The 25239-nt window shown below is 38.7% G+C and overlaps 1 protein-coding gene across 1 annotated transcript in view; it reads right to left on the bottom strand.

Moving 5' to 3' along the window:
- Nucleotides 1-15143: 15143 nt before the first annotated feature.
- LOC121519892 (myb-like protein X) overlaps nucleotides 15144-25239 on the bottom strand; it is a 36003-nt gene continuing 25907 nt past the window's right edge. Inside the window, exons 40-49 of the mRNA XM_041802991.1 lie at nucleotides 24919-24978; nucleotides 24595-24651; nucleotides 24197-24268; nucleotides 22921-22962; nucleotides 22597-22662; nucleotides 21672-21749; nucleotides 20174-20213; nucleotides 19692-19740; nucleotides 18964-19378; nucleotides 15144-16841 (exon numbers count right to left, since the gene is read on the bottom strand). Of these exons, the coding sequence (XP_041658925.1) occupies nucleotides 15144-16841; nucleotides 18964-19378; nucleotides 19692-19740; nucleotides 20174-20213; nucleotides 21672-21749; nucleotides 22597-22662; nucleotides 22921-22962; nucleotides 24197-24268; nucleotides 24595-24651; nucleotides 24919-24978 (2577 nt within the window). The remainder of the gene's footprint in view (nucleotides 16842-18963; nucleotides 19379-19691; nucleotides 19741-20173; nucleotides 20214-21671; nucleotides 21750-22596; nucleotides 22663-22920; nucleotides 22963-24196; nucleotides 24269-24594; nucleotides 24652-24918; nucleotides 24979-25239) is intronic.

Genomic DNA, 25239 nt, shown 5'->3' with positions numbered 1-25239 from the left:
AACATGAATTATATAACTGTAATCAGGTCTTTATTGTTCCTTGTAGCTTGTAATACACTGACATTTGTCATGAGGAAGTTTCTGTTTCTTTGTTTGCCAAATTAACATAGTTTTTTGCATCCTTGCATCTTTTTCACATCACATTGATGTGATTGATGTCAAAGTGAAAACAGATTTCTAAAATTTAATGTTAATTAAATAGAATATGTAATGTAAAATAAGTGATTGCATAAATATTCATCCCTTTTAAAGTGGTGGACCTAATTCAACAAGACACCTATGACTTTTCTGAAGGAGTTACACTCTTCAGCAGATGAGATGGGAGAGACTCTGCATACATCAACTCTTGCCTGGGTTCCTCACCAATCAAAGCTTCACGGGAGAGAGGCAATGAGAAAGCCACCAACCTAAAGTTGACCAAAAAGCATGTGGCATACTCCATGATCAAGTGTAAGAAAGTTATTTGGTCTGATGAGACCAAAGTTGTACTTTTTGGTCATCAGACAAAACGCTAAGTTTGACAGAAACCAAACACTGCACATCACCACAAACACACCATCCCAACTGTGAAGCATGGTGATATCAGCATCATGCTGTGGGGAAGCTTCTAGGCAGCCGGCCCTGGAAGGCTTCCTTAACACATTACGTGCCTTTTATTTGGACTGGCAGGCATCGAAAAGAAGCACTGAAATCTGTGTTGTAATTCAGCAGGGTAGATATCAAATGTGTCAGTACTGGTATCTTGACTGAACCAATCAGCATTGTTTGAGGAGAACTAGGTGTTAGCTACAGGTATGGTTTAGTTGTACTGCAAGCCAATATTAACGTCTGCTTCTGCTAAAGTGAGCAGCTTGGATGTAGCTGTAGTATAGTAGTAGTTTGTATCATAACTGAACAACATTGCTTTATTTAAAGAAGAGCAAAAAAATCACAAGCCCTGGGATTGACCAGCGACCAGTCCAAGGTGTACGCCGCCTCTTGCCCAACGACAGCTGGGATAGGCTCCAGCCCTCACAACCCCCAACGGGATAAATGATATAGAAAATGTATGGAAAATGGAAAAAATCACACTGGTAGCTTTTTCAGGTGGAAAAGCAGTTCATTTCTTTTTCCAACTGGCTACAGTCTGAGTTGATTTACCAACCAGCTCCACTGATAGTAAAGGACAGCACCCCCTTTATGAAAGGTTCTGCCAAACACTTTGTATGGGAGGTTGATCAGATGGATGTGAAATGTATTCCATGTAGTGGGTTTTGCATCCTATTTGTTGCAAAAATAAAGCTTAGAATATGTGAGAAAAGGATGGGGGTGTAAAATTGTTTAAGTTTTCGCCATTCAACATACAATCAGTTAGCTGTTAGCCAAGTTGTCTGCAAGGCCAACAAGAAGAGCCACAACTACCTGAAAGACGGGAAAGCCCCATCTACTGTAGCAGAGATGGACTTTCTCCCAACAACACATTGTTTATTTGTTTATATTCTGTTGCTTGTGTGTGGGACAAGGGCAGAAGTTCATTTGGATGGCCTAGTCGGACTATAACTGTAGTTGAATTTAACATTGCAAATAAACTAGAGATGTACTGATTGTGAGAATGAGGGCCAGTAACAGAGCCAATACTCGTGTTTTGTTTTCTTTTTCATTACTACTTTGGGTGTAACACTCCTACTCTGCCAACATATTCTCTCGTGACAACAGACCAGAGTTTGTTTAACTATTCACTTCTTCTTCCCTGGTTTGATTTAGCAGCTAGACATACCAGATACCAGCATAAAATTGACCGGACACAGTAGATAAACTATAGTAACTGCTATCTGTCCATTCCACTTATTTGGCTTATGGCCAATGTTTGTAAACTGATATCCACTGATACTAATATCAAATTTGATTGCAAAGTTTGCAAGAATGCTGACTTCATCAGACGTATGAGATATGCACAGATGTGTGCAAATTTACACAAGATAAATAGCATAATTAAAATAGTTCATAGAATGCAAGTATGCATATGAGGTGAGGCATTTTACCACAGTGAGTTTGTCTGAAGTATTTCATTACAGTAAAACTGTGAGGAGACAGAGCAGGATATTTTACAGTAAGCAGGGCTCAAATGTTTTTGAGATGAAAGGTTATTCTCCAACACTCAGAGTATCTCTGTTACTGGTGAGTGGTCGTCAGAGTATCTCTGTTACTGGTGAGTGGTCGTCAGAATAACTCTGTGACTGGTGAGTGGTCGCAATCGAAATGTCAGCCCTAGGGAAGAAACTGCACCTGTGCCAGGTTTAAAGAGATTGTGTCCAGGGATATCTGGGATCTGCAGTTACTGGTGAGTGGTTGTCAGAGTAACTCTGTCATTGGTGAGCAGTTGTCACAGTATCTCTGTTACTGGTGAGTGGTCGTCAGAGTATCTCTGTTACTGGTGAGTGGTCGTCAGAGTATCTCTGTTACTGGTAAGTGGTTTAAGAGTATCTCTGTTACTGGTGAGCGGACGTCAGAGTATCTCTGTTACTGGTGAGTGGTCATCAGAGTATCTCTGTTACTGGTGAGTGGTTGTCAGAGTAATTCTGTTACTGGTGAGTGGTCATCAGAGTATCTCTGTTACTGGTGAGCGGACGTCAGAGTATCTCTGTTACTGGTGAGTGGTCATCAGAGTATCTCTGTTACTGGTGAGTGGTTGTCAGAGTAATTCTGTTACTGGTGAGTGGTCGCAATCGAAATGTCAGCCCTAGGGAAGAAACTGCACCTGTGCCAGGTTTAAAGAGATTGTGTCCAGGGATATGTGGGATCTGCAGCAATGTTACGTGCCCATTTCTTGCCCTTGGACCAGGGCAATTCCTGGATTGAAGGAAGGTCAGTCCCGATCCTTTTCTCCCCTCCTGTTTGTTGGCAGATCCAAATTTGTTTGAAATGTGAAGAACAGACTAAATGGTGGCGGTATAGAAAATGAACCGCAGCTCCTAAGGCAGGTTGAACTTCTGGGCTGTCACAGGAAGTACAATCTCTTCTTAGCCTTTTTCTGGACAGAGTGGACCAATGAGAGGTCAACCTCAGCTCAAGCTCAGAGGTGTTTACAGTAGACACTACTGTTCAGGGTGTTGAGGGGGTAGTAGAGTAGGGGTGCTGTCATCTGCATAGTCTTGAGTGGGTTCAGCTCCAAGTCGTTCTGACCACGCCATAAGACCAACTGTTTTGTCTCCTTGTAGCACCCTATAATGTAATGATTTCCTGATAATGTAAAAACGCCTGATAATGTAATAAAATTTGCCCTTGACTCAATCGAAAGTGTAATAAAACCCAATATGTAATAACTTTACCAATAATGTAATAAAATATCCTGACTGATATTGTAATAACATTTTCACTGATAATGTAATACCTTTTTTTTTCAAACCTGATAATGTAACACTTGACAGATAATGTAATGAATATGTTCATTTTCAGTCCAGAGTTCTAAATTTTCTGTTTAAAGAATCTAAGAATGTTATATACACTGGATTTGAAACAATAGAATGACTTTTGGGTTAAATTGCAGACCATGAATACCATCAAGTTATATGCACATGTGCAAATAATCAGGGACATGCAACTACATCCTGGTCATACTGAGTGGGTTATGGACTTACCTCCTTGGGAGACCAGAATTCCAGCTCAGATAAACTTCTGAGCAGCACTGGAGACCCCAGGTAAGTCTTCCCTGAACGTACCTCTTCACTTCACAGATTTCCAACAAATCACTACCTCATGAAGACAACCACAAACCAACAAAACAACTTTCAGGAACACTTCATTTGAAGAGGGTATACATGAGCGTTCATAACACCAACATACACATTACATGACACCTGACGTAAACATAGACCTACATATCCACTCACAAATGGTTATTATATCACTTTCAATGTCAAATTGGCATCTTACTCTATGTCAAGTGACACAGTGGTCAGCTAACATACTGTCATACTACATAGTATATTATGAGGTTTACCTGTATAAATAAAGGTTTAAAAAATGTCAGCATCAAAATGACAGAACTTGATGACAACTGACATGGTCATTTTTTAAACTCCTTTTTAGGGTTTATACAGGGTTTCTGAAGTTGTATTTGTTTCTATGAAAGTATACTTTTTTTGTGGTGAAAGTAATTGTCTTAAGGTCTTATGTCCATTTAAATCCTGTTTTATTGACATGACATCATTTCTGCAAAGCTATCTGCTACCTTGCATATGTTACTTTTGAAACTGTTGGACTAACTGGTTATGTTATTAATTGTTATTGGTGAGATGTCCAACCTCTAGAATTTATATTTGGTTTACAGTAAGTTAAATAAACCACTGTTAACTAGTCTGATGCTTCCAAATCTATGTATTTTAGCTCACTTAATACCCTCTTAGTGTTCATGAGCAGTTCTGTTTCATTTTGTAAGCTACTCATCATAATGTTATTAACCACTATGTAGTATCAAAATAAACAGTTGTTACAGCGTTGACCTCATAGAAGCTGAACTAAAGAGCTGACTATGCTTATGTATACCCTCTTCAAATAAAGTGTTACTGAAAGTTGTTTTGTAATGAACATATTTATTACATTATCTGTCAAGTATTACATTATCAGGTTTGAAAAAAAAGGTATTACATTATCAGTGAAAATGTTATTACAATATCAGTCAGGATATTTTATTACATTATAGGTGAAGTTATGACATTATTGGGTTTTATTACATTTTCGATTGAGTTAAGTGCAAATTTTTATTACATTATCAGGCGTTTTTACATTATTAGGAAATCATTATGTTATAGGGTGCTACACTCCTTAATGAAGAGGTCCCACAGAGCTTATGCACAGTTAGCCATTGTTGTCAAAAATAAACCTTCTGAAATGTCACTTAAGTTTGTATTGTATACACCATAAAGCTGGGAAAACAGCAGATGTCTGTGGGATTGTTTTCTCTTCAGATGGAATGATCAGACCTACAGTGGCTATAAAAAGTCCAAAGACCCCTGTTAGGATGCCGTGTTTTTGTGAATAATTCAAAAATATGTAATTTAAGACATTTTTCCACATTCAAAGTAACCTATAGCATTTACAATTCAGTGAAGCCCAATCCAAAGTTTTGAGGAAAACTCAATAAAAAATAAAGTGACAAAGACCTACTTGCCTAAACATGCATGGAGACGGTAATGACACTGTATTTAAATACATGTACTTTAATATGGAGTTGGTCCTCCTTTTGCAGCTATGACAACCTCCACTCTTCTTGGAAGGCTTTTCACAAGATTTGTTTCTGTAGGAATTTGTGACATTCTGTAGTGCATTCATGAGTTGTTGGAATAGAAAAAGGCTTCCCCAAACTGTTGCCACAAAGTTGGAGGCATAACATTGTCCAAATTCTCTACTTAAGATTGCCTTTCACTGGAAATAAGAGGCCTAGCCCAAACTTTGAAAAACAGCCCCATACCATTAACCCCCCTCCACCAAACTTCGCAGTTGGTACAAAACAGTCAGGCCGGTAATGGAGCAAGTTTCCACTGCTGCACAGTCTAGGGTTGGTGTGCTTTGCACAACTTCATTTGATGCTTGGTATTTGACTCGGTGATGGTAGGCTTGCATGCAGCTGCATAGCTGTGGAAACACATTTGATGAAGCTCCTGCTGCTCCATTTTGTGCTTTAGTGAAAATTCAGAACTTCTACACACCATGCGCCTTAACAGTCATAGACCTTGTACTGTGTTTTTCCGTGGTCTTCCTATTCGTGACTGAGTTTCTCTTGATCCTAACTAATCGGTTCCTAATCACTTCCAATTGACGGTGGAATATTCAGCAGGGCTGACATTTCGTGAAAGGTGGCGTCCATCATAGTACCATGCTTGAACTCACTGAGATCTTCAGAATGACCAATTTTGCAAATGGAGACTGCATTGTTAGGGGATTGAGTTTATACACCTGTCGAAAAGGGCCTGATTCAAACACCTGAATTCAATAATTAACAGGTTCTTTCTGCATCTTGATACATTAAAATTTTTAGAAAATCTCTTTCTTTCAAAAGCACTCCAAACCAGTCAGATTAAGAGAGCACCTCCTGTAGATCAGCCTACAGATTTCATCAGGATTCAGGTGTGGACTTTTATCTCCTTCTGGTGATGCTATTCTTTGGTTGATTTTGAGGTATGCTTTGGGTTGTTGTCACACCAAAGGTGAAATTCCTCTTAATCTTCAACTTTATCTTCAGGTTGCGTGCCAAAATTGACTGGAATTTGAAGCTATTCTTTTTCCCTCCTACACTAAAACACCAGTTTGAGCTGCAGACGAACGGCCCTAAAGCATAATGCTGTTACCACCATGGTACTTGTCATCAGGTAAACTCTTATTCTAAACACTGATAACAGGATTGGCCCTGACTTTTACTGTTATCGCTACTAAGTCTTGATCAAATTAAGTTATTCAAATGGTTTGACATCTGAGTGTTTATACTTTTTAAGACCAGATGAGGCACTGGCATGCTTCTAACTTTTAACCATTACCATTTTAATGACCTGCAATGAATATGCAGAAATACATGTGTACACTTTAAATTAAACACTTTAACTTGTACTTGAGTAAAAGTATTAAGTTTTAGATCTGGATAGATTTTTAGGCTGGTACATTTACTTTTACTAAAGTGTATTTTAACCAGAGTAACTGTTTAGATGCAGTCTTTGGGATTGTGGGTCTGAAATGCAGAGGTGGAAAAAGTACAAAACTATTGTGCTTGAGTAAAAGTACAGTTACTCTGGTTAAACTTACATAAGGAAAAGTAAATGAAATGGTCTATAAATCTACCCAAGTAACAGTAAAAAGTATTTAAAGCTTGCTTTAAGTACTGAATAGCAGCAGAGGAGTCGTGCAGTAAAATCAGGTTGTACAGGAAAAGTCACACCTCTATAATAAAGTTAAATACACACCACAATTGAAAGTTTTAATTACACTTATACATGGTTAAATGTAATACTTTGAACGTGTCTGTGTCAGTCCACACTACATACTATTTCAGGTGTAAAATATTTTACAATATGACAGAGCGGCAGTAATTCTTGAAAATCTCAGGCGGGTGGGTTTACTCTGGCGTGAACGAAGCAGAGGGTTAATCTCAGCAAGGTAATGAATGCTGATGAAGAATGCATGCTATGTATCCTCTACCTAAAGTCACAGATGATAACTCTAACTCAGTGGTTAACTTCACTCATGGTGCAAAGGTTTCTCATATCAAAACAACAACAATCCACAAAGACAAGAGCAGAAGAGCCCAGCATCCCTGTACAGCAGACAACATCCACACACAACTAAACACATAAATCAATAAACATTCTGACCAAGGGCAAGATGGGATTTTCCCCACACATTTGAAATCACAGTGGGCAGGGCTTTGGTCAACTGACTCTTTACAGCAGGGATCATCAGGTACGTTTGCACAAGGGTCAGATTTAGTCTTGACAGAGGCTCTGGGGGCCAGACTTTCAAATAAACAAAAATTAAACAAATATTTTGGTCTGATTAACATTTTATTGATTTTGTATTTTCTTTCACAAAACAGGAAATGTTTAGGCATTACCAGTGAGATCTATCCCTATTTTCTATAATCTAGCAGGCCACAAGGAGACAGGCCTGGGCTGTGCCCCTGAAAATCCCAGAGAATGGTCATGTTTGACACTTTTTAACCCCTTTTCACTACTTTGATAGTGACCATTCCATTTCTACAACACTTTTTTTGCCACTCTTAACCCATTTTTTATCCTTTTTACCACCAATCCTGCCACTTTTCAACCATTTTGCCACTCTTTAACTCCTTTTTGCAACATTCCTGCCAATTATTGCCCCGGTGTGCCACCGTCTTACCCTTTTTCACTACTTCTTCAGGCTATTTTTGCAATATTTTCTTTTAACTCAGTTTTGATACATTTTGCCCCTTCTTCCCTTTTTTGCCACTTTTAATCTCCTTTTTAAGACTTTTTGCCCCTTTTTTCCTCTCTACCAATTTTTGCCACATTCTTACCTCTTTTCCCCACTTTTCCTGCTAATGTTTGTCCCTTTGTGCCACTCCATGGGTCATTTTGGCACCTATTACTCATTTTTTGCCCTTTTCACCACTTTATCTGAGCATTTTTGTAACCTTTCTGCCGGTCTAACCCATTTTATTTAAATTTTTACTAATAGTGGAGAACAAGTGAATTCTGTAAAAACAGATCAAATGTTAAGTCATTTTAAAACAATATCAATACTAATTGTATTTGGGATGGATTGAACAGCTGCAGACATTTGAAGCTAAAAGATACTCTTAAAACTACAACATCTTCTTTTCCTACTTTCTGAATTTAATGATCTTCTTGGCGCCAGACAGGAAGCTTTTGGGGGCCTGATATGGCCCTCGGGCCACAGGTGACATTCAGTGCTTTGAAGTTGAAGTAACACTAGTGGATCAACACTGTAAATATAACGCCATCAATGAAGACTGTTTTACTCTGAATGAGTTAAAATTACACTTTGGGAGTTTAAATCAACTCTGAAATGTTTAACCCTGAAATATTTACTCCAGTTTTGCTGTTTTGGGATGTAATGTGGTATCATTGTTGTCAAGTAAAAGTACAGTTAATCTAGTTCAAACTTTCTTAAGTAAAAGTAAAAGTTCTGATTTGAAAATGTACTCAAAAAGCTTGAGTAAATGTATTTAATTACTTTCCACCCATGCTGAAATGATTAAAAATATGTACTAGCTTAACTCAGTGGCTCTTAAGTGGTGTGATGTATAACTACAAATACATAAGAATAACATCAAGTGTAACACACCTTAAAGAGGGTATTTTGCATCTGTATGAATTGGGTGTGCCTTGAGATTTTGGCTTGAACCCAGGTGTGCCTTGAGCAAAAATATTTAGTAAACCACTGGTTTAACTGACTGGTAATTCCACAAAGGGATCCATTTTTAATTGTTTAGCCAGCTAAAGGTGCGCATCCCTAACCGAGGCGTGTAAACTCTTTACCAAACTGGCCCTGTGTAGTCTGTCTCGTGTGATCTTTTCAATTACTTTTGCGGTCTTATTTTGTAGTTGACGGTAAGTGGTATGTGACAGTTTGGGGTGTGTACGGCAGCATGTAAGCATCCATACACTGCAAATAAATGAGCAAAGGAGAAGAAGAGGGGGCAGACAAGTGCAAGAAAAACTTCAAGTTAAAAAAAAAACTGAGGGAAGGGTTGGCAATAATGATTGAGTCAACATACCGAACAAGTTAGGCTAAACAGGGTTTAAGGTTTGGAACAACTGGAGCACAGTGGGGGTTTAAAGGGTCCTGATGTTCAGTTATTTGTTGCTTTAATATTAATGTCAAATAGTTTTGTCTTTATTGGCTATACATGATGCTATGTTTGGTAGAAACCAAATGCTGCACATCACCACACTGTGAAATATAGTGGTGGCAGCATCATGCATTGGGGATGCTTCTAAGCAACCGGCCTTGGAAGCTTGTAAAGGTAGAGGGTAAAACGAATGCAGCAGAATACAGGAAAATCCCTGAAGGACATTTTTATTCAGTCTGAAAGAGAACTACGGCTTGGGAGAAGATTTATTTCCAGCAAGACAATGACCTGAAGCGTACAGCGAAAGCTACACAGAAATGATTTCAGGACAACAAGGTGAATGTTCTGGAACAGAGTCAAAGCCCAGACCTTGATTCAATAGAGAATTTGTGACTGGACTCAAAAATGGCTGTTAACACCCAATCTCAGTGCAACCTGACAGAGCTTGAGCAGTTTTTCAAAGAAAGCGGAGTAAAATTGCAGTGTATGTGCAAGCTTGATGGAGAGCAATCCTCACAGACTCAGTGCTGTGATTGCAGCTAAAGGTGCTTCTACTAAATAATGACTTGAATGGGGTGGATATTTTTGTCTTTATTGTACAGGACAGCTGAGAAAAGACATGAGACATGGGAAAGAAGAGTGAGGGAAGACACGGACTAGACGTGCCAGGACTGTGACCTCTCTATGTGTGCACATTCTCCATCAACTGAGCCAGACTGGAGCCCCCTTGAACGACTAAAAGTGTCTTAGTTTAGATTGTTAAGGTTGCAGCAACCCTGAGTAAGTCAGAAATAATACTTCTGAGAAGCCGACATGACAAAAACAGATGTAGCCTGAAATGACTCATGCATTTACTCAGCTAAAAACCCAGAAGAGGCCAACAAATATCACAAATGAAAGTTGTAAAGATGCCTTGAGCATCATCAGTTTCAGGCAGTCATTGTTTCCTTGTTCTACATTCTTTCTCGAAGTGTCAGCATCTTCCTTATTCTGTCAGACAACTGTCGTCACTGGTAAGTCAACATGTAAGATATAGATTTTCAAAAATACCATGACAGAGTGGAAAATATTTAAAATGCCATTCATTTCCTTCTTACCATCCAAAGATGTTACAAAACCGGATTACCACAGTGACTCAAACAGACCTCTTCTGATTATCTGGTTCTATTGTCACCTTGATCAAGTTTGTATTTTACTTTGCTGTGTTGATGAGGCTCAGACACAGGCTTAACTCTTGATTCTTTCAGATATAACACACTGAGATGATTGAAGGTGTTCAAATGAAAACAAGAGGGTAGATTGGGATTTTATCAACAATTGAGACATCTTTTAAGTTTTATTTATTTTTTCAGTAAACTTAAAGCTAAAAAAAAGAGCTGAAAAAAATCTCCAACTGCCCGTTTGCCCTCAAACTGGACAACAGCCCAGATGGCTGGTTTGAATATCAGGATTATGAAAATTTGATCATTAAAAGCTTTAAGTAAGGCTCAAACATGGGTAGAAATGACCTGTCATGACACTAAACGCTGACATTTCATTTGCTATAAAGCTTTTTGGCAGTGCTTTTGGTTTTGGATTATTGTGGTCTTAAATGAACCCGTCAGTTCCCAGTTAGAGTGGCTCAGCTGGTTGTCCCACCATACCTTCACATTCTTTAAAAGCAGGTGTAATGAAAGCGATGTGCACTGTGGTTGTCTCTTGGCTTTAATTTCTGGTTGCACCCAGATACTGAGAAACCACATGAAGGCCGACTTGAATGTTTAGCTTAACGGACTTATGTACACAGTTGGAGGGGCAGATACTGCTGAAAGATCAGGTCAACACACCCATGCAGCATTGGATAGACATCATTAAATAGTTGCGTCATTAGACCAGTTCAGCCACTTTAGCTTAAAGTTTTCTCTATAGTTCTGTGTGTTAGGGTGCAGTTCATGGCATCAAAACAATGTTCTCATCTGTACAAAAGCATATTTATTTTTATTGTTTATTTAAGGGGTATGGCTTGGATCCTGTTTTCAACTAAAAATAGTTGCATAAGCAGCATTACAGAGTTACTCACAACTTTATGAGTTTTAATGGAAATAAAAGACGAAGCTTACGCTTTGCCTTTGCACCCTAAGGACTATACAAAGTTACTTTGTTCTTTTTTGCTCAAAGGAAAAATCTGCAGAGCTCAGGCACAGATCCAGTCTCCATAACTCTCAAATGGAAGAAGTTTGGCACAACCAAGACTCTCCCAAAAGCTGGTCGTCCGGCCAAACAGAGCAATCGTGGGAGAAGACCTGAACCTGATGACCACTCTGACTGAGCTCCAGAGATCCTGTGTGGAGATGGGACAATCTAGAAGGACAAACACCACAGAAGCCTTACTCTAGAGCTGAACTATTTGCAAAAATAATCTAATTGCATTTTTTCCCCCAACATTGCAATTGGGATTTAATATGCGATTATTATTATGTTCCTCAACTTATTTATTTTTTAATAAATTCATGCAATAAATCATTCTATATCATAACCATCATCATAAATTTTACTGTTTCATTGCTAAATGGATATCTGACTTGGTGTAGAATGCTTGACTCAAAAGAAGCTTCCTGGGTTGGTAAAGCAGATAGATTTATGACAATGTATAGTGAAAACAATCAAATTATTTCAGAAGCAATTAATCCATAGTAGCATGAATGTGAAAATGAGGGTGCAACAAGCTTTAAGCTATAAAGGAGGAGGCTGGGGTGGGGGAGGTGAAGATTTGCCAGCAGCAGCAGTGTGATGCATCAGTATTAATGAAAGCAGGGATTAGTGAGAAGTAAGTTAAATGGACTCTGTTTTAAGAAAGAGCTGTGATTGGCTGTGGGAGCTGGGAGGCGATAATTGGTACCAGCTGATCGTGGCTAGTGAACTAATGCTAAGCTTCATCAATATTACATATAATGAACGAGGACAGAAAGATTTTAAAAATATCTTATTTCAGTTATTTTTGCTTTTATTGCAAATTTGTTATCAATTGTTTTATTGAAAGGAGTTATTTTTTATGTCACTTCTTTTTATTAAGGAAAACATACATAAAACATAAAAAGGAGGATTTTTGTAAACCATTAAAAAAAAGACATTTTAATGTTTGCATAATGTGCATAAAATCTCTACTGCAAAAAAAAAAAAATAAATGTATTAAACAGGTATTTTAAAACAAGTTAAAGAGGCAGGCCTGGCCGGGCCAAATGGCGATCTAATCTAATTTGTGATTAATTGCCCAGCCCTACCCTCCACCAATCTGGGCCTGATGGCAGAGTGGCTAGAGTTTTTAAGGAGGTAGCACACAGAATTCATATCTTTTTATTTTGTTTCTGCTTTAGCTGAACCCCCACCTCACTAAATATATAAAACTTTGTGTCAGTAACGTTTTTGTCAATGTTCAGCTCTCTGTCGCTTCCCAGTGGTGATATTATGTATTACAGCCAACAGTGCCACAAAAAGCATCTCTCTCATACAGGGGTGGAAAGTAACCTATTATATTTACTCAAATTGCTGTAATTGAGTAGTTTTTTAAGGTACTTGAAATTAGTACTTTTACTTCTACTTAAGCAAGTTTTAACTAGCTTTTTGACTACAGTAACTTACCTCATCAACTAGGAATCTTTCAAGAACATTTTTTTTTCAGCCACAGGAACCAGGATCTAAATTCAGTTCTTGGGGAAAAATCCAGAAGGCTGAGGAACTATGGGGCTGCATAGCTGATTCTTAGATGACTATCTATTAGCATTTTCATGGTTACCAAACATTTATCCCTGGCCCCCAGTCTGTTTTAGAGCAGAAGCCTTTCAGAGGCATCCTGGGACTTCAAACCTTGGTGGAATCACAAACAACAGTGGACCACAGGAACCATTTGGTTTCTTAAAGAGAAGCTCCGGAAACTTAAAGTTAAATCGCATCATTTATACTAAAAAGAATAATAGACCAATCACTAACCAAGGGATAAAACAGGTCTTCCCAAAATTTCCAGTCATTTTCTTCCCTAGCTTATTTGACTTTCAAATGCGTGTTTCAGTCTATTAAAATCAGTGGGATTCATTTAGTATTTCTGATTATTTTTCTTTTTTTCTGTGTAAATGCAACAATTTCATCTTGAGCTAAATTTAAAACACTGCATTCAGCACTTATGAAACAAGGAAAGATATCTTGTGACTAAAATCAAAACCCCGAGCAGCATTTTGTTCCAGTTACTCTAATAATTTATTTGTTCAGTAAGAAACCAGCACCATAGAAAAGAAACCCCGTATATAAAAATACAAATACAGTACATGAAAGTATAAAAATATCAAACAGCAGACAGTAAACCATTACGCAAAATTCCAGCAACATGGAGCAATGACATAAAGAACACAACTATTATAACAGTAGGTTAAAGTGCACTGAGTTTAAATGGTCTGAAACAGATAGAGGAAATAAGAGCAAGAACCATACTTGTAGATTTTCTAGTCAAGTTTAACACACATTTTGACACCTTTGCTCTTGAGTGTGTCAACTCAGACACATTCACACACTATTCTCGCAAGGAGAAACAAAAGCATTGTTGACTCAACGAAAAAAAAAAACGGCACAGAACTGATTGTAACAGTCGACCCAGTTAAACCCTATAACACCAGACTGTAGACAGTAACAGACACCATGGCATAATTATGTTTGACAAATACATGTAACAGTTTCAGATATATATTTAAATGTGATATTTTACATCATTAAACCATTATTATAAAGAAATGACACTTCACTAGCAGCCTCTCCCAGGTAACAGCATTTTTAGAGTTTAAGCTCCCCGGAGTTAAAAAGAAAGTTCATATTGAAGGTACATGGTTTTATCTGTAGTGCTGGGTCACTTACTGCAGCTTCTCATGTAGGATCTATGCTGAACTTGATTGGCAGCAATTGTCGCCATCATGGGGAGCAGCAGTAGGCCAACCCTGACACCATCATTCCCTTGGCAAAAAGTTCAGTTTTGTGATATAATCCCTGCGGAGGCACAGTTTTGACATAGTTAACCAGAAATGGGACCATCTCTGGTAAAGACAGGGACTGCAGCAGCTGTGATTGGTAGCTCTGCTGCAAGAACTCTGTACCTGATGCTAGTTTGTAGCTGGCAGCTACAGCCTGTTAACCATATGTAGTCAAAACTCCAAATATGATCACCATTTTCAGAGCTTACTGGAAAAAGGGATGGAAAACTGAAAACCAAAATACAAAGGTATAAATAATCAAAGTTAAGGCGCTCAGGATGGTTCACAACAAGTAAAAGGTTTGTAATTTTATAAAAATGCCAGCATATACTGGCTTGCGTCCTCTGGATTTTTAACAGCTTTTCTCCCTCATTATAATGTTTTGACCTTGCAAAGCAGGACTGGCCAGACTCCATGTCTATCATCAGGCAAATCCATCTTATAAAGCTCCAATCTACAATGTTTGTGCCAGAACCAGAATGGTTCTGACCAGATAGGATCCTCACACAATTCCAGGCCTTGGGCCATGTCAGGCCAGTCTCTGGTGGTCTAGTGGTTATGCGTGTGTGCCCTACATTGTTTTGGAGTTAGGTACCTTGAGTTCATGTGGCTCCTGTCTGACTTTCATTCCCCACTCTCTGTTTAAGCAGATTTTACTCTATTGACTGACCTGTCTCTCTATTAAAGGCAAAAAAGTTCAAAAATATGTCTTAGAAGAGTACTTATTCCTGGGTTATATGACAGCTTCTGCAGCTGTCTTAATGTGCAGTTTAACTTCCGTAGGGATATAAATGATTTTAACTCTTTAGTGTGATGACTGTCTTGTTATTTCACTAAATATACAGTCCGTCATCCGTCAGTACTGCGTTGGCTCTTGATCTGGATCCTCGGTGGCTGTGTCTGTGCTCCCTGTCTCTGTCACTCCCTCTCCTCTCCCTGTCCTCCCTCCTCTTCACCCTCTCCTCCTCCCTCTCCTCCTCCCCTCTCTCCCCCTCTGCTCTCTCAAACTTCCTCCTTGCACTGTCAATCCTGCTCCCTCTCTTCTCATCTCCTCTCTCCCTCTGGTCATCCGATCCTCTCCTGTGGTGACTCCTCTTTGAGTCAGACCTGCTCTCCCACTCTCTCTCCAAGTGCTCCCTCCTCGATGACCCTGACTCGTGGCTCCGATGTGACCCTCTCCTCACATCACTTCTTGCTTCATCCTCTCTTCTCAATTCTTTTCCTTCCTTGCTTTCCCTCTTCTCCTCTCTGCTTTTTGTCATCTCTGCTCTCCAGTCCTTGACTCCTCTCTCCTCGTCTGTCCTCCCCCAGCTCTCCGTCCGGTTGCTTTGTTTGCCGTGTCCACTGCTGCTGCCATCTGATTCTTTTACTTCCAGTTTGCTCCCTCTTTCTCTCCAGTGGGGTTTGTCTTTGTCGCTCTTGCTACTGTGCCTCCTCGTCATACTCCCTTCTTTGGCCTCTCTCTCTTTAGTCACAGATTTGGATTCAGGCTCCTTCTCTTTTCCCTCCTCTTTGATGCTCTTGCTCTTCTCACTCTCCCTTTCTGCTTTCACCTTCTCAGTTTTCACTTTCTCGACCCGATCCTCTTTTTTTGATTCACCAGATCTGCTCTTAGTCTCCTCCTGTTCCTTTACAGTTTTATTTTTCTCTTTCTCCTTGTTGTCTTTGGTCTTGTCTCGCTTAAAATCAAATTTTTCTTTGGCTGCTGTGAGCCAGTTTTCAGTCTCTTTTTCTTTCTTCTTAACTTTCTGAGATTCTTTTGGAGTTTCCTCTTTAGCATCCTCATCTGTCTGCTCTTTTTCCTTGTCAGAAATTTTCCCCAGCTCTACCTCTTCATCCTTTTCCATCAGCTCTTTTTCCTTCAGGTTCTTCTTCTCATCCTCCTCCCTCTCTCTCCTCAGATTTTCCTCCTCCATTTCCTTCTTCTTCTTCTGCTCTTCCTCCATCTCCTTCCTCTTCTTCTCCTCCTCCTCCTTCTTCCGCTTCTGCTCCTCCTCAATCTTCTTATCAAGTTTCTCCTCCATGAGGTCCAACTCTTGCTCCAACTCAGCCAGCTTCTTTGGATCCGATTCAAATTCATCTTCTACTTCCACCTCTACCTCCTCGATCTCCTCGTACTCCTCCACCTCAATGCCGTCCATCGTCTTCTGCAGCTGCGTCTTCACTTTGTTCAGCTCCAGTAGACCATCCTGAAGCTCTGTACACACGTCTCTGATCTTCCTGGCAAACTTAGTTTTGGCTCCTTTGCGGAGCTCGTGGGAGTCTTTGGCGAGGAAGAAAACATCCAGAGCCAGGAAGAGAGCAGACATAACACCTGTGGTGACACTAATGGCCTGGGCGGCTTTAGCAGCACCTCCTGCAGCACCTAAAACCTGCACCGTGCTGATGAGTTTATCAGTGTTGATCATCAGAGCTTTTCCTGCACGGCCACCCTCCTTCATCACATGCTTCAGGTTGTGGTTCAGAGCTTTTTTGGCAGCGCTCTCTGAGTATTTCTCAAAGTCCCACTCCTGCAGGGTGTCCATACCAGCCTACAAAAGACAAAAAACATTATTTTTTTCAATAATTCATGCTCTTAACAATGTTAATTTTGGAGGTTTCGCTATTTTACTGCACTTTCATGCAAATCACTATCAATGATTAACTGATTATACTTTATTTACTTATCATGTACAAAAAGTGCTCGACCCTTATGGGTTAATAAGATAACAGAGATACTGTTGCAGGGTTCAACTATATCAATTCAAAACAAGAAATTACAAAGTTGCATGTTCCTTTCCCAGCTCAGTATGAAACTAAACATTCTGCCTTTTCTCCCAGGCTTTGCAGACATAATCTGCAACAAAAAATGGTTCCTTTTCCTGAAGCAAACAAAATCCTCCCACCAAAATAGGTCAGCATTTATTGAAGACATTTTCCTTAAATCTGATTTTTTTTCACTGTTTTGTTTTACTTCCATTAAGAATAGCAATAATGAAATAACATCTACTCTAAGATTATAATCTTCAGTTTTCCCAAATATTGCGATTTAATATGCAGTTATTCTTGGGTTAATCTTATGTATTTTTCAACAAATTCAAGCAATAAATAATTCCATAAATAAGACCATGTGTATTGAAAACAATGAAATTATTTCCAAAGCAATTAATCCATAGTAGCATAAATCTGAATAGGGGGGTTCAATAAGTTTTCAGCTATAAAGGAGGCGGCTGGGGTGGGGGAGGTGAGGCTGGCTAACAGCTGATCACAGCTGGGGTATGACTTTCATGAAGTAACGCTAGACTTCATCAGTTGTAGATATAATGAGTGAACTATTTTTGCTCGTATTGCAAATATGTTGTTTGCTTTGTTTAAGGGTACTACAATTTTTATGTAATTTATTTGTATGTTTAAGAAAAACATACATAAAACACAAAATGGAGGGTTTTTGTAAACCATTATAAAAAACTGACACTTAAATGTTTGCATAATGTGCATAAAATCTCTGCCCCTGCAAAAAATTTATTAACTAGACCAGTATTTTGACACATTTAAAGTTAAAGAAATATTACAACTTCTGCAATTTAAAAATTGCAGCAGGCCATATTGCAATTTAGTCTACTTTGTGATTAACTGCCCAGCCCTAGTCTGCTTACATGCAGCTCTAAGTCGATTATGCTCCCTAGCTTATAGAACAGAGCTCTATACTAGATTATTTATGAATTATCTGGAGATGAACTATAAAATATCATCTATGAATCACTCAGAGTCCAAAACAATGACACTATTCTAGATCCTCTTTTATAGAATATCTCAGTAAATCTGTGTTTAGTGGCTACTTTCATGGGGGGGGGGGGCTCTTCATTGGAGTGAAACTCTGGAGTGAACTCTGCACTTTCACATTTTTTTCCCAAATCGTGAGTTTTTTATCTCTTTCATGTGTTGCTGAGGACTCCTTGTTTTTCACCATGTCCTCTACTCAGTCGTAAAGGAGTTACTTTGAAAGGGCTGTTACCATTAATCCAAATATACCTGAAGTTCATAAGTAGCTTATTATAATTCTTAAATCACATTACTTGCATGCTTTATTGTCCCCGTAAACACACTTTGGTTAAGCCACTGCAGCATTCCTGCAGCCACAGTGATGCAAAAGTCCACTGCTACTCCTAAATATCTCCTTTAACTTGAAAAACAACCTCACAGATAGCTCAGTGGGCAAGTCAAAAGTCATCTTCATCTTGTGTTATCAAATATTTACCTTTTCCCTCTTCCCTTATTATGTTTCAATCCATACCAGTTCCTTTTTCCATGGCTAAGTTCATGTCATAATCTTGGATCTACCTTAAGTTCCTTATTTATTTATCTATTTTTCAAATTAAATCAGGTATGTAGCCAACCAGGAAGTCAACAAAACCTTAGTTTAAGACAGTAAAAAAACAAAAATGGAACAAGAACAGTTTTAATGCAAAAGAATTGGATTTCAAAATGCAACTGAAAAAGGGAGATTAATTATAATTAACAAAAGAAATTCTGAGATTAATGACTGTTAAAAATGTAACCCAAATTTGCCAAAAATGCATTTAACTGTAGCATATCTGACTTGATCATACCTTTAAGTTGGATGGACGATGAAAAACTGTTAATTTAAATTGTATTTTTGAAATGATTCTTCACCTGCACAAACTCCATGACCTCTCTGATGTCTTTGATTTCCTGCTGGTAGCCCTGGATCATCTTCTCCAGCTTCTTGCGGTCCATGTTGGAGTGAACGGTGTCTGTGATGTTGGCTGTGGCTGAAGTGATGCTGCCTGCTGTAGCTACCCCGATTCCCACCGCTGTGACAATAATAGAGGCTCCAAAAGTGAACGGAGCGAGAATGAGCCCTGTGATAGTAGCCACGCTGCCAGCGACACTAGCCACCCCTCCACCTACAGCGACTGACACGGTTTTCTTGTGGAATTGATCCGCGGCGTCAGCCAGAGCCAAAAGCTCCAGGATGCGATGCTGTAAGGACGCCCCCCGCTGGTTGAAAAGACGTACAAACAGACGGGCGGCCATGTAGACACGATCAGCTGCCTGCTCCATGGCCCTGCAGAGACAGAGATGAGCCATGGAGGCCAGAAGCATTGTATCATCCTATAGACTAGAGTTATGAAAGGTTCAACATCAATGACTTTTCAATGGTTATGGTTTTTTCAATCCTCACTGCCACACTGACTGCATTTTTATTTAGCTGTACACCGTCATAATGGCAAGAAAGAACAGAGGATAATGGAAAACCTGACAACCAAGATCCTTAAAATATTATTTCTGATGTTGAAAAGACAGTCTTATTTTCTCAGATGTTATTGTCTATGTCAATATTTAGGATAATTACTTAAAAAACAATAAATTATACTCACGCTTCCTCATCCTCTGGGAAATTGGATGTTTCGTTCCACTCTGCCCAACCTGAAAACCAGCAGCAGAAACAATTTAATCTGAGACAAGCAAACAAAGAGAAAAGTGTTTTATTTCTATTTTTATTTTTGTTATATTTATTGACACTGCAGGTTTAATTGCTGAAATTGTGGTGTTAGCTTGGCAACTTTAGTTAATACTGGCACTGCTGTTAATGTGGGAGTTAAAATCATAATGGCAATGATGTAATTTCATTTTTTTGTTTTTATCTATTACCTCCTTGAGCTTTCTCCATTTGCATTATCAAGCCCTTTAAGTCAATGTTGTAGTGTGAGGAGTGCTATATAAGTTTAGTTTTTAGTGCTAATTTCTGTTGCCTCTTTTCTGGTCCTTGTCATAAATGAATCAATCATGTGTATGCATGAGAAAACAGCACCTGTGATTTAGTAATCTTGTAGTAATCAGTGAATACAAATGCACTCACTTTTGACGGTGTTCCACCACTCCATCAGTTCATCTTGCTCCTGAAAAAAAAATATTTTTGTTAATGACAAGACAACTACAAGTACTTCAACATCTGCCCCGTAGCTACTGTGCTATAGGTTGCCATTGAGGGTACATTTATTATAATTAATATGAGACTTTGGTTATGATTTCAACAACAAACCATCTATTTAAACCACTAGTCTTTTAAATTATATATAGACATTATATAAAATTAAATTAACTCTGAGTGTGAAGGGACCAGAGCTGGATGATATATCCTTTAAAGGGGACATATTTTACCCTTTTAAGACAAGTTTATATTGTTCTCAGAGGTCCCCAAAACATGCCTGTGAAGTTTATTGCTGAAACACTACAGTATTGGATTTTTCATGTCTAAAACCCCCTCTGTTTCAGCCCTTTTCAGAACTGTGTCTGTGGCTTTAAATGGTAACTAGCTGTCTGACTCTGCCCTTGACCACACCCCTCTCAGGAAATGGATGCAGCACTTGTAATATTACAAACACTTTAGACTGGGATTAGAACCATCAATCTCCCAGAACGTAGTCAGTGGGGTAACCCACTGAGCCATCAGCTGATAGCTGAGAGGATCAGTAGAGGAGGGCGGAACTTTCCTCCAAGCGTGGGAGGGCCAACCAAACCTGGGGGTGGGTGCTTAGGCCCCTGGTGAGGTCACTAGATGTAAAATCTGAGAACAGCTTGTTTCACCACATATTTTCTGTAAGGTGGAGAAAGAGAGGGGGAGAGGGAATGGATTTCTCTGGTATTTGAGGGGATTGTGGACAGGCCAGGGACACGTGTTAGAAAAGCCTGAAAAAGGGATTTTTGCTTAATATGTCCCATTTAAACATACCAGCTGAGATGTGTGCATGTTTAATAGTCATGTCAGTCATGTGACCCAAAGCAGGCCATGCTTCAAACTGTGTGGGCTGATGAAAATCTAACGCACCTTTTGTCTTTTTTCCTGTACAAATCTATGATAAAAAACAGTTTTAAATTCCCTTTAGTAGTCAGACAGCTGACCACTGTGCATGTTATCTGTGTGAACCCTGCATGTAACAATGTTCAGTTTAGGGCAATGCTGCTGTCACAAAAACTGGCATGATGCTCGAGGCAGACGCTTGGTTAAAGATTTGAACAAGGTGGAATCCCTATGATCAACAATACCTCATCCCAGTGCTTGTTAGTACAGTGACCACATAGTGGACTAGTTACTGGTGATTTACTTTCAGCAGCTATACCAGCACTGCACAAAGTGTGGCGTGAGTCGTGGGCAGCTGAACACAGTAAGGTTCAATTAGAAGTCACAGTCCCAGCCTAGATCATGTGGACTAAATGTTGCCCTGAACATTGTTAACGTTTTATTTATCTGGTGTAATTTCCTTAAAGTAGTCACAGCATACAGCAAAAGGAAAATATATCACAATCAGCTTATTCCAATATCATTCAACTCAAGTTTGGGCCCTTAAATCACTCACCTCCTGAGCCTCCAAGAGAGGGTTGGCTTCAGTGGGGTAAGCTGCCATCTCCACAGGCTGTACTTCTACCGAGTCCTCCTGGAAAACAAACACAGCAAAGCTCAAGCTCAGATAAAATATTTTCAACAAAATATGACAAAATAAGGCCTATAAAATAGTTACAAAAGAATCTGTAAATTCTGCTGAGAGTAAAACTGATTATCAGAAGTTTATGCTCCTTATTAGTTAGATTTTTTAAATTGAAAACCAAAATGAGATAGACATGACACATAAATGCATAATGTTTTCCCCTTTTTAAAGTGTGTTTGTACCAAGAAAGGGAATCAGAAAAACAAAAGTTACACATTATTACTGGAAGAGAAGTAAAGTCTGCATTCAAGACAAACTAAATGTTTATATTTCCTCCTGTAGTCAAGTTCACGCTAACTGAGACATCTTTATGAAGCTGTAGATCTCCTCACTCTATGCTAACTGTAAAAAAATGTGAAATACTGAAGCCGTCACTTAAATTCATGACTACAGGTTGCAGAAACAATGAATTATTCTGAATAATTCTTTATTTTTCAATTTGAAAATGCACAAAATACTGGCATGAATTACAATACTTGCCAGTTTAAACACAGGCTTCATTAGTGATTAAATGTGCAAATTGAAAAAAAAAAAGATTGTATAGCTGAATGTTATCTAAGACACATAAGTATTTTATCTTCTGTTTTCTTTTGTTTACTCAGGCAGCATGTCTTATCGGGTCAACTAAGCACTGACTTTTACTTCTTACTTCACTGCTGTCTGAATGATTCATGAAATAACAATGGCACAAACAGCAGGACAACAATAAAAAAAAACAACAAAAAAAAACCATTTCATCTGATTTCAATTTTTTTTTTTTTCCTGTAAATCTACTGAAAATCTTCCAGTAACTAACCTGTGCTGGGTTGCTCAGGTCCTGCATCTCCACTGTCTCTTCGATAATTGGCATCTTTTCTGAACTCTGTGGAGGGAAAATGGCTTTATTCACTGAGCCAAATAACTATCTGACAACTATCACCTATCAACAATAAACCAATCAGAAGGGGAAATAAATAATAAAGTACATGTGGAAAACTTCTGCCTAATGTCACAAATGTTTTAACAATCTTCTTTATAGACCCTGCAGGTATTCAGGTAAGTTAATTAAGCATTAAAAATCCTCAGCATGAATTATTCACTGTCATCACCAAGCTTTAAATGTTGGCAGTAGAGTACATACCTCTGCTACTTTGGAGGTTCTCTTGACTCTGAATGACACAACCTGAGAGAAAAAAAAAATGTGTCCATGAAAAATGAATTTGAATATCAGAGGTTAGACCCCAGACCAGAAAAGCAAGAGGAAGTCTTAAAATCAGCTGCTTTCTCTTTTCAGCAGTAAATTGTAATCATACTGACTGTTTTATTGCCTCAAGTCCTACATGATCACTCTGAATTAGGAGAGTCCAAATTAATCTTCTTTGCACCAAACATGGGATTGTATTCAACACACGTCTCAGATCAACAGTTTTACTTCTATTTGTCATCAAATTCTTGAATCATTTTACCTCACTGTGTCATTATTGTCTCTGAGAATTGTTCTGTTTTGGTTTTAACTGTTGTAGTTGCACATTTTTATATCTTCATACCAGTGTAAATGACAGAGACTACAATGATTTTTCAAGGCTTTTTAAACATGTAGGGTGCTGAGGATTCATTATGGGGTCCAATGTGCCTCAACCTTGGGCTATGTGGAGAGGGGCATAGCCAAGCTCGGTTTTCGGGCCCTTGGGACATCCACAGCACAACCAGGGGCTCGAGACAACCCTACTACCTGCTATGACTTTACCTTTGGCCAGTGGTTCCCAAAGTGGGGGTCGCGAAGCAGTTTTTGGGGGTCACGGGATGCTTTATAATCAATGTGATTTATAATCATACATAGTTTATATTATTGTAAGAAAAATGATTGTTAAAAAGGTTTCAATTTAAAATAAAAATGTAGCTATCAAGTGATTTTTCTGCTTAAATTGAAGTAACAGTTATATAAAAACAATTTAAATCAAAGTTTTATATGTGATGCTATGGGCAACACCATGCACTTTATCCCCATAAGGGAAGGTGGGGGTCCCAGATCTCTGACGCCATTATTTGGGGGGTCACGGGCTGAAAAGTTTGGGAACCCCTGCCTTAGGCCATGCTTACTCGCCACATCTTTCCTTTACTCCGTTCTAAAGGTGTGGACTTTGCTATTTTTTTAAACAGAGTATTTTCCTATGCCCCTGGTAATATGCAAGAACATCCAGAGCGTGACCAGGGTTATGTCAATCCTCCTTCCCGCCCGATGGTGCCCTCAGGCAGCCCTACTTGTCATTACGCGCCTTACTTCAGCCTCCATTTTTGTCCCAAACATCCTTAGAAGTTCTGCATAGTACTGTGTGTCACAGGGAAGTTTTAAATCTGTGTAAATACACTTTGGTTCTTTGTCCATCTACTTCCAATTCTATTGAACACAAACTCACTCGTCTCTTTTTCTTGATGGTTCTCCTTCGTCTCAGTCCGCCTCCTTCTGGTGCCTCCATGTCTTCACTCTCCTGTAAACAACAACAATAAAGATAAAGAGTAGAAATAATTACATGGGTTAATCAGAATCTATTAATTCTACTAAATTGCTTGATTTTAGTATTAATACAGCAGTATTTTCAAAATTAACCCAGATTTAAAACTGAAAATCATATAAAACTCAAACTGCTTAACACTGCTTTCACCTTTAGTTTCTATATTGCAAATCTTGAATGTACAGCTTGGAAATTAATGTAATAAAACTCTTATGTCCAGCTTGGTAACTTACACATATAAAGCGTTGTTTCAAGTAGATCTGCACAAGTCAAATGTGTGCAGATTGCTTTTAATACTGTACCTGATGTTCGAGTGTTTTATTCCTCTTGAACATCCCAGCAAAACCTCCCTTTCGCTCCTGAAATAACAATCGAACATGGGCATTTGTATAATTCCAAAAGAGCTGAAATATCCTGATACAAAATAGAACACTTTAAATTACTATTTCAACAGGGTTAGTATTACCTGGGAACCTCTGATCATTTGTGAATTACCCTCTGCCATCATCGTTCTGTGCTACAGTGTGGTAATTTCCCACAGAATTTGAAACACAGGCCCCCTCCATAACTATTACGATTAAGTCACAGGTAATACTAATCCAGTTTGAATGAGGCTAAAGTCTCACCTTTGTGGTGCCTGTAGTTTCAAGATTTTCAGTACTGGCTGAAAATTCACCAAGATTATCCTGTGAAACGCAAGGTGAACAAAAAATGAATTATGCTGAGGTTTTATTGCTAAAAGTTTTGTGTTAGGGGTGCTGCACTGCAAAAGCCGAAATTAAGGCAAATACATTTGTCTGATTTTATTCCAGAATGTCTCATTAGACTTACTTCAAGTCATATTAATTTTACAAGTCTAGATTAAGATATTTTTCATGATTAAAAAAAGCATAAAGCAACCTTTGCACTGCTTGTAATTAGTTTAAAACAATCTTCAGATTGGGAAA

Source organism: Cheilinus undulatus, linkage group 13 (assembly GCF_018320785.1).
Source record: "Cheilinus undulatus linkage group 13, ASM1832078v1, whole genome shotgun sequence".
In the NCBI taxonomy this organism is placed as follows: Eukaryota; Metazoa; Chordata; class Actinopteri; order Labriformes; family Labridae; genus Cheilinus; species Cheilinus undulatus.
The sequence above is the reverse complement of the archived record's forward strand: the minus strand, read 5'-3'. Positions and strand labels throughout refer to the sequence as shown.